Source organism: Triturus cristatus, chromosome 12 (genome assembly GCF_964204655.1).
Source record: "Triturus cristatus chromosome 12, aTriCri1.1, whole genome shotgun sequence".
NCBI lineage: Eukaryota > Metazoa > Chordata > Amphibia > Caudata > Salamandridae > Triturus > Triturus cristatus.
The window spans coordinates 456,294,198-456,306,824 of NC_140595.1; the positions used below are offsets into that span (position 1 = coordinate 456,294,198).

The following is a 12,627-nucleotide window of genomic DNA, read 5'->3' on the forward strand; positions in this document are numbered from 1 at the left end:
TGGTTCCTTACTGCTAGGCATGGTAGACGATGTGTCAGTTCCTTACTGGTGCAGGGGAGGTGATGCGTTGCTTCCCGGCACGTGGCCTTTGTTCCTTACTGCAACACAGTGCCAATGACCAAATCGGCAACCAGGGACGAAGCATCGAAAGTCAAGTCGCCCCGCATGGATTTTAGAGTGTTGAAGCAGGCGATGTCTCGGAGTTGGGGTGATGCATCACGGACTTCGGTGATGTGGTGCTCGAGACTCACAGCGGCGGTTCTTCAGAGGCGCTACGACAAAAAGCTGGGGCCTCAGCTGTAAGCCATGGTCGTGGCGTCAAGCAGGAACCACACTGCGGTGCAGGCAGTGGCGATGCATCGAGTTTTGGTGGTGCTGCAGCAATTCTGAACGACACTTGGGATTCGGCCTGTGAATTTTCCTTCTGGTTGCACCAGAGCTCACTTCCATGGGCCCAGGAAGTGGATTTGGCACCACTTGGCAAAACAGGATTCTCAGCAAGAGAGCCAAGATGCTAGCAGGTGAAGTCTTTGATGGCCCGAGACTTCTTAACAAGAGGCAAGCTCAACTCAAGCCCTGGTAGAAGCTTGGAAGCAGGATGTAGAAAGCAAAGTCCAGTCCTTTCACTCCCAGGTCAGAAGCAGCAGGCCAGCACAGCAAAGGAAACAGCAAAGTGGCAGTCTCTCCTGACAGTAGTTTAAAACTGCACACACAGACACTGCAATAACAGGTCTGAGACATGTTTGCAGGGATCCTCGTGTGGGTGGCACAATCAGTGCTGCAGGCCCACTAGTAGCATTTGATTTACAGGTCCTGGGCACACACAGTGCACTGTACTAGAGACTTACTCGTAAATCAAATATGCCACTCATGGAAAAATCAGATACCAATACATTTTAGACAGGGAGCACTTGCACTTTAGCACTGGTCAGCAGTGGTAAACTGCCCAGAGACCTAAAACCCGCAAAAACGAAATGCAGCACACAGTCAAAAACAGAGAGGTCAGATGCAAAATGACAGGAGAAACCACGTAAACATTTCCCAGGTCTAACACATACCAAACATGGTGGGCCTAGTAACCCACCCACTAACAAGCTCTTAACTCTTAGAAACAGTCTCAATTCCAAGCTCTCAAGTTCACCCAAGTTCACAAGAGAGGAACACCCATTGAAATACGTTTTCAACAAGCTGGATTGACCATAGAACCTTTTAGGGAGGGCTTAAGCATTCTGCTACATGTGCCCGTTTTTAGCAGTTTAGTCTACAGTAAATTCTAAAGGACAACAACCTATGCTACCTCAAGCTAGCACACTACCAGCAATTTCAAGCCCAAGTTTGCTTTTTTGCTACATTAACATGACTGTCAAGAAGCTACCAGGCTTAGTCTTCTCTTCCATCACACCAAATTTACAACTACGTGCTGAGGATAAACTCCAACCATGTAACTGTGTTACTAGTTAATGCAACAGTGACACTGACCTTTTTAGAGAACAAATGTCAAATGAGACACAGACCTTTCCAGAAAACAAATGTCAAAGGGTCGAAAGAAAGCCAAAAAGAGGTCAACAACCACCAATAAGAGGCTTGAGAAGTACCCTTTGAAAGACACATGGAACAGGCATTTAGATGCCTCAAGGATCATTTTTTCCCTGTTGCGCATGAGAACTCTGCTACCTTATCAATAAAAAGATATGGAGATCAAACATAGGGAAAATAATTTATTAAAGAGATTAGGAATTGGACTATAACGAGCAATGTATCAAATTACATCTCAGTGAAACCGGTCAACAGCAAACCCAAAATATTAGTATAGACTTATCCATATACCGCATCTTAGTCATCGAGTTCCGAGGCTGAATGTTCATTCCAATGAAAAACAAATTGCCTGCCCACATTTAAGGTCTGGCTTGACAACATCTTGGAATAGTATTGTGTTGAGTAATTAATTGTTGGACCCATCTAAGATGGCTGACATGATAGCCACCGAGATTAAAAGCATTGGCCACACGGACGAGAAACCTTGCAGATTAAATGAGCAGTAGATTAAAGGAGAAAATGCAAAGCTAAAAGTGATTGACACACAATCAGCACTGAAGCAGCATGTGTGTACAGGCAATCACTCAAAATGCCATCATTCAGCTGGCTGTAGAGCCAATGTTGAAGTGGGTAGAGCCATAGCCAGATTGTTCACACCCACCAGTACAGAAGAAACTCGCTATGTAAAGTGATGCAGTAGAAATACAACATTACTGAAAATTAGTACAAGACACATATACTAAACCTTTGTAACACAGTATTACAGAGTACAGCAAGGTACTGCTGGATGCCCCATGGATCCACTATTTAAAGGGAGTGCAGGAGACACATCACTGCTAGAATTACTGTTAGACGCACATAGTAAACCTCAGTGACACATTAAACTACAGATTACAGTAAGGTACTGCTAAAAAAGATGCTTGATATGCACCAAGATCAAAGTGGCATATTCACCAAACCCATTATTGAAGTTCTAACCCAAATTCAGCAACTAAGCAAAAGCTACTAAGGCGGTTATGTGGCACAAGGTAGACATTGAAAAAATAGGAAATTTGTTTAACATAAGGTCCTTATGTACCTCTGGGAGAATATGACAGACGTTCTCCACATCAATAGACGAATTTCTGATGCATTCCTCACTCATCAGATTATTCCGACAGATGTGGGTGATGTGGCACCACCAAACACAATAAACTAAAGCAGTTTTACATGCAGTCCTCTGGGGCAAGGAGGAGGTCACAACACTTTATAAGGGCAACACTCCGTATCAAACTGGATTAGCATCATGGTTTGCTGGAATGCGGAATTGGACTGGAAATTAACAGACTCAGGGTAGGCTTTAATAACTGTGTTCCCTGCTAAAATCTCCACGTGTAGTGGAGTCAATACAGATCTCCTCTTCATATACTCTTACTACGCGCACCCAGAGAAAAATGCTAGCGTGCCCTTTCTGACCTTGTAATGACACAAACCAGCATGACAAATGAATGACCAATACAGGATTGCTCCAACTGATGGCGAGACCAAAGAAGAAATCAATGGAGTACAGATTTATTGATTTTTGAGTTAGTGCTGACCAGGAAACAAACCGCCAGACATGGATGCCCCCAACTACCCTGCAAATGTGAGAAAGGGAATTAATGAAATAGGCTAGGACTGAAAATACAGCAATCTGCACTCAGTAAGGTCATTGGAACACGAAAGAATAACTGTCTGGGGAACTATCATAGCTAAGCTAGTTTAATAAAATTATAAGATTGACAAACACCCCAAGAACAGAACAAGCAAACCTAGTTATTAGACCGCAACCATACAACAATCAGACCCGGCATGCAATGAGGACTAGCTACCCAGATGCACTTGTATTGTATTGTATGGCATACTTGTATAGCGCTGACTGTCACCCAGCGGGTATCCTGGCACTTTCATAAGGAAAAGCCATAGTAAACATCAGAACCTTGGTGACACACAAGCCTATGAGGCAAGGCATCGTATAAAACTGCAAAGTCTATCGGTAGGAAAGTGGATTATTTGGGATTGACAAGTGTTAGCCTCAAAGGTTAAAGACACCGTCTGCTAGATGTCACAGAAATCTAATAAAATGAACCAGAGGTAAATCCCTGGTAATGTGACTCAAAGCAGTCATGCTTAAATCAACTGCTATGTGTAAAGCATATAAGCAATGCATACATAACAAAAAAAGACATACAAAACTCAATAAAATTCCACACCCATTTTTTAAATAAAGAGAACATTTTTATGAGTAAAATAAGATGAAAAGGACAAAAATCCAATAAAGGCAACCAGACATATTACTTTTTAAAGATTTAAGTGAAAATAGGCAAAGAAGCAAAAAGACCAAATGATAAATTGTCAATGGAAGTGGCAGACCTAGGGGTGAATTAAGGCGGATCGTGATGGAGCTGTGGTCAGATACAAGTGGACTAGTCCCGGTGAAACTCTGGAAGTCAAAAAGTTTGAAACGGTTTCTAAGTTCAAACACAGCAAGCGACTTTGTCACTTTTTGAGAAGTAAAATCCTCCCGAGAAGGCTGTTGCTGAAACTGTGACCACTGCTATGGAACCAAAAGCCAGATACTTGAGGCAGGTTGGTCCCGCTGGAGCCCTAGATCTTTGGAGATTTTGTGCAGAATTTATTTTATGTCCCAACGTAGAATGGGATATTGTTTTTGGAGGTACTGGGAGCCTTGACTGGGACAAAGCTGAAATTCCATCAAGCGCTGTGGCCTGCCTGTCAAATACTTTTCCCCCAGAGGTCCCCCTAAAGCTAAGAAGCACTTGACGAAAGGTTTTTCAAAGTTTCCAAACTTTCTTCTGGTGCCCAAACAACCAGAGCAGGACACTTTTAAGACCTAAGGGGAGGGCATTTAGAGACTCTCAGAGTGTCAGGCAGATGACTAGAGCAAAGTCTAGTCACAGTCCAGTTGCCACTGGTCAGCTAGGCATTTTCAGCGTAAGGCCCCTTGAAGCTTGTTGTGTGCCTATAGCCACATAGGAGGTCACTTAAATGACCCTTGGAGTCAACTTGTTTTTCCTGGGTACAAAAGGGAGCAGCAGGTCCAATCTTCATGGCTTACTAAGGTCACAGAAAGCATCTTCCACAGGTCAGGAAGTGTTCTGTGGATGGCACCTTTCCTGTTGTAGGGTGTTTGATGGCCACCTCACCCCTCTGGTAGCACCTGATAAACTATTAAAGGTGGAATAATATACAGTTATATTATTTACGGAGATGCGCACCTGCACACCAGTTGCCTAGACATCTACACTGTTTAGTTGTGCCACATTTATGAATGACACCAGCTAGTGGCTGGGATGACTCCTGGGCACTCCCTCAGCAATGGGGTAAAAGTTCCAGGGAGCAATACTACCTACTGTAATGTCGTTGACACTATGCGTGCTAGGACTGTCGCAGTTCTTGGCGGACTCAAAGGGGAGTTATGTCATCTGTTGGGTGGTGTTAAGGTGTGGTTATAAAAGATTACAACACAATGCGTGCAGCGCAATCTTATGTTGAAGAATAAAGATGTTCGTTACAGAGCTCAATGTGTGGCGGATTCATTTTCATGCTCCCAGGCTGGGGAGGACGCTGCATCTATCCTTAGTAGATACAATAGCGCCAGGATACCTGTTGGGTGACAGATGTGCTTTAGAAATGTGATAAATAAAATAAATAAATAAATAAATAAAATACATCGGATGACGAGTAGGGGATACGTGTCCCGAAGAATCAAGACTGCTCTCCCTGAGAGTTTGCAAAGGTACAGCAAACTGTTTGTGCATGCCACGTGTGCCCAAATCGATGCAAAGCAGCCTGCGGCGGGCATTTGTGAAGTCGTTGCTCCGCTCTAGCCTATACACAGCCGTAGAAGAAATCAAAGGCCTTGCAGAGGAGCACATTTGAAAAGTTGGACAGAATTCACTGGTAAGGCCGAAAGAAGAGATACTGCGCTGCACCATAACACACAGCCATTAATGCAAACACTAAAGGCAGAGACAACCAGGTAGAGAAGCAGGAAAGACATTAAAGCGCCAGGCGACCTCTAAATCAGGTGAGGCAACCAGGCCCAAACCACAGGATGATTTGTGGAGAGGGTACCTGTCCTGCTGTGCACGTAGAACGCTGCCTGAACAGCACCTGCTCTAAATAGCAGCGGAAGGAAGCGCAAAGTAAGATGCAACTACATTCCCGAAGCCACCACCTCTGTTTGACACTGCAAAGAAACTGTATATTGGTGCTAGATGGGCTGCATGGATCGAAATGTTCAATGATTTCATAGATGCACTAGAAGAAGACGATAAGAAAATTGTTGTATACTTGAAACTTGAAAAACCTTGGTGATTAAGTGAACGAAGTGATGAAGAAAGTTTCACAAACTGATGCAATATTGTACCGAAAGAAATTCAATCCGATGTAGAATGTTGACTACGAAAGGTACATCTTCAACCAAGCACAACAACAGGCTTGTAAAACGGTGGATGAGTTTGTTGTGAGACTTGATGCACTTATCAAACACTGTAAATTCTGTGACTTTAATGATGAAGAAGCCATGCGCCTTAGGATCATTGATCGTTGTCGGATTCCTTCAGGAGACTCATGTTGAGAGAAACGCTCAGTTTAGACAAAATGCTACTGGCTACGAGAGCAGAAGAACGAGCAGATCGACAAGCTGCTGATATAGAAGCAGGAACAGTATGTGACGAATCAGCATTGACCAGCAAAAGCAACCATAAGCACAAAGCAGATGCACACAAGTCGTTATCTCCAAAGAAAAAAAGTTATGTTTCCGCTTTGGATTTCCATTTCCCCATAAACGTAAATGTGCAGCCATAGGACAGAGATGCATCAGATGTTTAAAAGAAAACCACTTCCTAATGGTCTGCAAATCGAGAGAGAAATTAAATGAGTGACAGCGAGAAGAGAAAATGGACGCCACGCCCACAAGGCCAAAAGGCAACAATAGTTACGACAAGTGGAAACTAAGTAGTCAATCATCCAGTTTGTCATATACAGACTCTTCAATTAGATTATCAAGCGCTAGAGAAGAAGACGGATAAGTGGTAATGATATCGACTAAGAAACGTCATGTAGGATTGGCTACTTGCAAAGCAGCTCAAAAGTCAAAGAAAAATAACCAAAACGAAGCAACCAAGCTCATTTGGAAGCAGTCCTAAAATTAAATTAAAAGGTAAAAGATTGCCCTGTAACCTGCATTATAGACAGTGGTGCGTCGATTAACATTATGTCATAGAGACAGTCTGGCTCCAGTGACATGACTTACACAGTCAAACACAAAGGTATACACGTGGGCTGCTTCGGAACCGTTGCAAAATCATGAGTCGTTTGCAGCAACAATGAGACATAAGATGACATCAGTGCAAGCGCTGATTCATGTCCTTCGTGGAACTTCATCTAGTACATGCATACTTAGCTTTGCTCTTGCTGCCGACTTGGGAGTGATATCTATCAATTGTTACCTCCGTGCTCAGTCTGAAATTGCAAGTCAGTTCCTGTCATAGTTACCTGGTCCAGCAAAACACAAGACAATGAAAGTGCAACTCAATATTAATAAGGACATTTGCCCTGTTGCTCAAGTGTGCCGCAGTCGCTATTTATCTACAAGCAGCCGCTGAGAAAGAACTAGAAACAACACTATTACAGCATGACATCATTGAAAGGTCTACAGGCCCTACACCATGGGTTTTGCCCATAGTTGTGGTGCCAAAAAAGGACAGTGAAGGTGCAGTGAGCATCTATGTTGATATGCGCCAGGCAAACAAAGCAATCAAGACTTCCTGGTCCCCGCATTGCAGACAAGATCATGCAGCCAAGATCTTCTCCCGCCTTGACCTGAACAAAGGATACCATCAACTCAAGCTGGAAGAGAACGGTAGGTACAATACAACTTTTTCGACTCATGTTGGTTTGTTCAGATATAAAAAAGCTGAGTTTTGGAGTATCTTCGGCTGCCGAGCTATTTCAGAATATTATTTGCCGAATAATTCAACCTATTACACATGCTTTCAATTACAATGATGACATACTAGTGTTTGGGAAACACAAAAGGAGCAGGAAGGCTCTTACAAAAGTGTGTCAATTGTTTACTGATGCAGGTCTCACCCTGAATACAGCAAAGAGTGAGTTTCACAACACTAAACTTTAATTGTTTGGGAACATATTCTCTGATGGGTAATTGACTCCTGACCCGGATAAAGTGCGAACACTGTCATCTACTTGCCCCCTACAAGATGTAACCATGCTACAATCTTTTTTAGGCATGGCTATTTATTGCTCATGGTACATTCGTGATTTTGCTGCAGTGAATGCTCCATTGAAAGACTTAGAAAAACAAAAACGTCCCATTTCACTGAACTTCTGAATGTTACCAAAGATTCAAAGACATAATACACGCAATTAAGAACGAAACTGAAATGGCATATTAAGACCCCAAGTTACATACGGAGATCATAATCAATGCGAGCTCGGTGGGTCTGAGGGCAATTCTTGCTCAACATAATGGTCCAAATGCTCAGAGACCCATTGTAGATTATGCCAGCAGAAGCCAGTCTGAAACAGAATGTGCCTATTCTCAGCCGAAAAAGGAGTCTGGCTATAGTGTGGGCCCGTGAACATTTTCATGTGTTTCTATATGGGGAATGTGTCACTATTATTACAGGCCATCAAGCATTGTTCACTATCTTTGGAAACCCAAAAGCTAATGTGCCTCCTCGCATTGAGAGGTAGAGATTGCGACAACTATGTGACTGTACACAAGCAAGGAAACAATCAAAACTATGCAGATTACTTTTCGCAAGTGCTGCTACATCGCCACAGGTCAACATCCAACGCAGCTGAAGACTATATCAATTTCATTGTGAGGCCCAGCACGCCAACAGCTCTATCCTTTGAGCAGATCATTGCTGCTACCAATGCAGATAAAGACATGCTTATCCTCAAAAACCTCATCATGACATGTTCTTGTAGGAAAAGCAGTCAACCTTTTGCTGATGTTGTTGAATCTCAAAAATTAAAAAATGTACAGGATGAGTTATCATCACTTGAGAGGCTATCATACTGAGAGGCTATCGAATTGCTATACCGGAGCGCCTGAGACAGCAAGTCATTCAGCTAGCCCACAAAGAACATCATGGCACTGTAGCCACCAAGAGAGCTTCAAGAGACCAAGTGCGGCTCCCTCGCCTAGGTGAATGAGTTGAAAAAGAGCTGAACTCGTGCCATCTATGTAACTGCTTATCCCCCAAAGAGATGCAGCATCCGCTGAATATGGCTGACCTTCCTGCGCATGCCTAGGAAAGGGTTGCAGTTGATTTCTTTGGGCCTCTTGGAAACTGACATCTCACAGTAGTCATTGATGAATACTCGCATTTCCTTTGGTGTAATACTTATGATAGACAACCCAGGACAAAAGTCATTGAGCGACGTGATGACATTTTTGCAGCATGGGGCATCTCCACTATTCTCAAATCTGACAATATTCCGCCTTTCAATACCAAAGAATTCAAGGAGTTTCTCGTTCGACTAAATGTCAAGCATCAAAAGAACACATCTCTCTGACCCCAAGCCAATGGTGTTGTTGAACGCTTTATGGACACCCTCAGGAAGGTGAGTTTCGCGAGCATCGATTGAAGGAATAGATCTGAATCAAGCCCTGTGTCAAGTCCTTCCTGCCTATCGATCAACTCCTCACTCCACAACTGCTGAGAGTCCTGCCTCCTCGCTATTTTGGAGAGCCATCAGAACCAAACTATTGCAATGGACATAGGACCACTTGCTGAGTGTCGATAAGGTTTGTGTCGCGGACACTTCTCAGAAGTGTCAGATGAAAACATATGCAGATTGACTCCGAGGCACCCAGGAAACAGTCTTCGATAGAGGGGACTGGGTGCTAGTCAAACAGCAAAGAGGCAGAAACAGACACTCCATTTGCTGTTGAGCCTTTGGGAGTTGTAATGTGCAAAGGACATATGGTGAGAGCACAGCATCCTAGAAAGTTCCTCACAAGGGACTCGTCCCATTTTAAACATTTATCTCAATGCTTATCGGCTCCTGAGACCATGAGCAAGTTGACTTTGCCTAAATGTTCAGATTACACATTCGAACCCGTGTAGTCAGTGCAGAAATAAGGTGCAACTCAACTACTTCATACCACCCTCCCTGGCAGACCAGTTTGAGCGCCTCAAAGACTCACTGAAGAAATATAGTATTCATGGTGTTTGTACTTTTTATTTAACAAAGGGGGAGATTTAGTGTCGTCAACACTATGTGCACTAGGACCCTTGCGGTTCTGGACTGGCTCTAAGGGGAATTCGATAATTTGTTAGGAGGTGTTAAGGTATAGTTATAAAAGGTTATGACATATAGCCCAGTGTGTGGTGTAGTCATTTTCATGCTCCCAGGCTGGGAAGGACAATACACCCACTTTTTCAGGACTTCATGTTAGGCTTACTGCAAACAACTCCACAGTAACTGTAATCCTCAAAATCCAAGATGGGAAAACACTTATCTCCTTGTGCAGAGTCAGTGTGACTGACCAAAGCTGTGGCGAGGATAATGACCAGTTCACTCCTGACTTATATTAGAGTGGATCTTTATTAAATATAAAAATATGTCTCTGAATGGAGTCTGTAGTGGGTACAGGTCAAAAGCTATAGATTAAAGTACATAATATATACCTTGACTTTGCCTACGTACCAGTTACAGTCTTACCAGTGCCAATGTTGTTTTGGGCATAGTCATTGAGAACATGCGATTTTGCATGTTAGACTATGTTACATAGTTTATCACAAATGAAAATACTTTAAATAGTCAACATGCTATAAAACCTGTTAAAGGCCACTTGCAAACTGGGGATCTCTACCCATATTCTTGCCCACCATATGGCTGACCCTAATTTTTAAACAGTAAGGCGGGCAGATATTAATGCCACAACAAATTAGACGGGTAGGTACTAAAACTACACCCTGAGCACAGTTTTATATCTAAACTTAACAAGCAAATTCTTTGTAGGGAGATTCGACGAATATTAGAGAAGTACAAAAAAAGTTAAAACAAATCCTGTCACTTACAAAACTTAAAATTGCAGAAGTGCGGTACGAAGCACTATATAAAAAACAGGTTATTTTATTATTATTCACAATCCATAACCCCAATGCAATCACGTATACACTAATCCCTAGACAGGTGCAGATTGCTTGGCGTCCGGGCCACAAATGTTTTACCCAGAAAGAACACATTGAGAAGACTTCAGTATTTACTGGCTGTGCAAGTTGTACTCCATTTCGATGCAAGCTCCTTGGACCAGCGGATAACTTGCTAACATATTATATTATTTCCCACAGAGAGGAAAGCAAACGGTGATAGGTGCTTTATGCCACGGTGATTTGTGCCATGTTTTACCTGACAAATTGTGCAGGTAAAAAACGAATTGTGCCCGTTTACTGTGTCGAGAATACAAACACCATTCAGGGGTACATAAAAGTTTGTGTCAAAATCACGATGTGCGCCTCCCATAAGGAAGGACCTAGTATTCTTCATTATCCCATAACAAATTATTCCACAAAGCAATCCCTCAAAGGTATCCACCAGTCAAGTGTAAATACAACTCCTGTGCACAACTAAACCCGAGGCTACGCACATCAGGAGTTTTTGGCTCCAAGTCTACATCGTGCATTTCTTGGGCGGCATCTTTAACAGCACTTCGCAATATTTTCTGGGATCATGAAGCAGATAGTGATCGTCAACCCAAGTTCACTGTAAAGCATAAGAAACATTATCCATATGCCATACAAATTTTCAAATTGATCAGTGTAAAACTAAACTGCTGCTAGAAGTACAAGATGAGTCAGATAAACAAAGATTACGATGAAATTTGTAAAGTGTTTAACAGAAAAACGTTATATAGCATATTATTCAATCCCCATTCATGTATTAAAGGAAACAGATCTAGCGACCGCACAGCTGCCAAGTGAAGCTCTCATAAAGGGCACGCCTTTTAAAATTATTTTTTAAGGGAATGATGGATGGGCGGGGGGGGGGGGGCTTCTCAAAACAGCAAACAATACAGTGAGACGAAGGTAAAACTTGTGTCACCACAGGGGTCATATGAGTATGGACCAAATCTTCAAATCAAGTTAATATTACCGCGCAACCGGAGTTTGAGTGAAAATTAGAAACCATAAAACAAGCTGGGTACTTGGGATAGAAAGGGAGCTGGTTCGGAGGAATGAGTGGTTTGGTTTAGGCAGAATGCTACTGTACTTCTTCTAATAAACCTCTGGGGCCCTAATAATATGCTATCTCAACCGATACGGATAGGAAGGGTAAGGGATAGGTGCTATGTGGCCGGCTGGATGATTGGAGGACGAAAAGATTGGGTGAGAATGGGCATGGTTCGAGACAAAAAAGGTGGGCCTTTGGAGAAGGGAAAAGGAAATAGCAGGGTCCCTCACCAGGGATGGTTTGTGAGAGGCAGGTGAAGGTTCCTGGGATAGATCAGCGTTAAATGCATACGAAAGCTTGGGCAAGAGAAAAACAACTTAGTGTAGAAGGATGAGCCCCGGCTGCAGGTGGGACCAACTGGTGACCCAAGTGCCCCCAGACCCAGTTTCCTTCAGTCACACCCCACTTACCATGTTGGGACCCGTCAGGAGACACAGCTAGAGCCACTGGGATCATGTGACTGCCGCCCCGCCCAAAAACAGCCGTACACTCTCATTGGACAAAGTCTGACATGACTCGTAGAAACGCACCCTTCCATTGGATAGTAGGACGCATGTGTCATTTCCAACAGAAACGCGTCTTCCAATTGGAAGGTCATACAAACCAGCTGCTCTACCAAATAGGGGCGTTTTTATTGGGCTTACAGTAACAGTGAGTTCGTACTTGGAAAGTTAATATAATTCTTGTAATAAGAAAAGTGACGACTAATGCCAAAAAACATGGAAAATCCCCCAAAAATTAAAAACACAATCGAACCAAAATAATTGTGTGAAAAGCAGAGGTGCTTAATATCATTTAAACGGGTTGCTGTACGTTCTGATACAATCTTTACCA

General features: G+C 43.0%; 1 protein-coding gene across 1 annotated transcript in view; it reads right to left on the minus strand.

The window, feature by feature from the left end:
• The window catches only part of VPS35 (VPS35 retromer complex component), a 364,228-nt gene extending 351,902 nt beyond the window's left edge, over positions 1-12,326 (minus strand). The window contains exon 1 of the mRNA XM_085638094.1: positions 12,204-12,326. Coding sequence (XP_085494220.1) covers positions 12,204-12,206 — 3 coding nt within the window. The 5' untranslated portion in view covers positions 12,207-12,326. The remainder of the gene's footprint in view (positions 1-12,203) is intronic.
• Between the last annotated feature and the right edge of the window lie 301 nt (positions 12,327-12,627).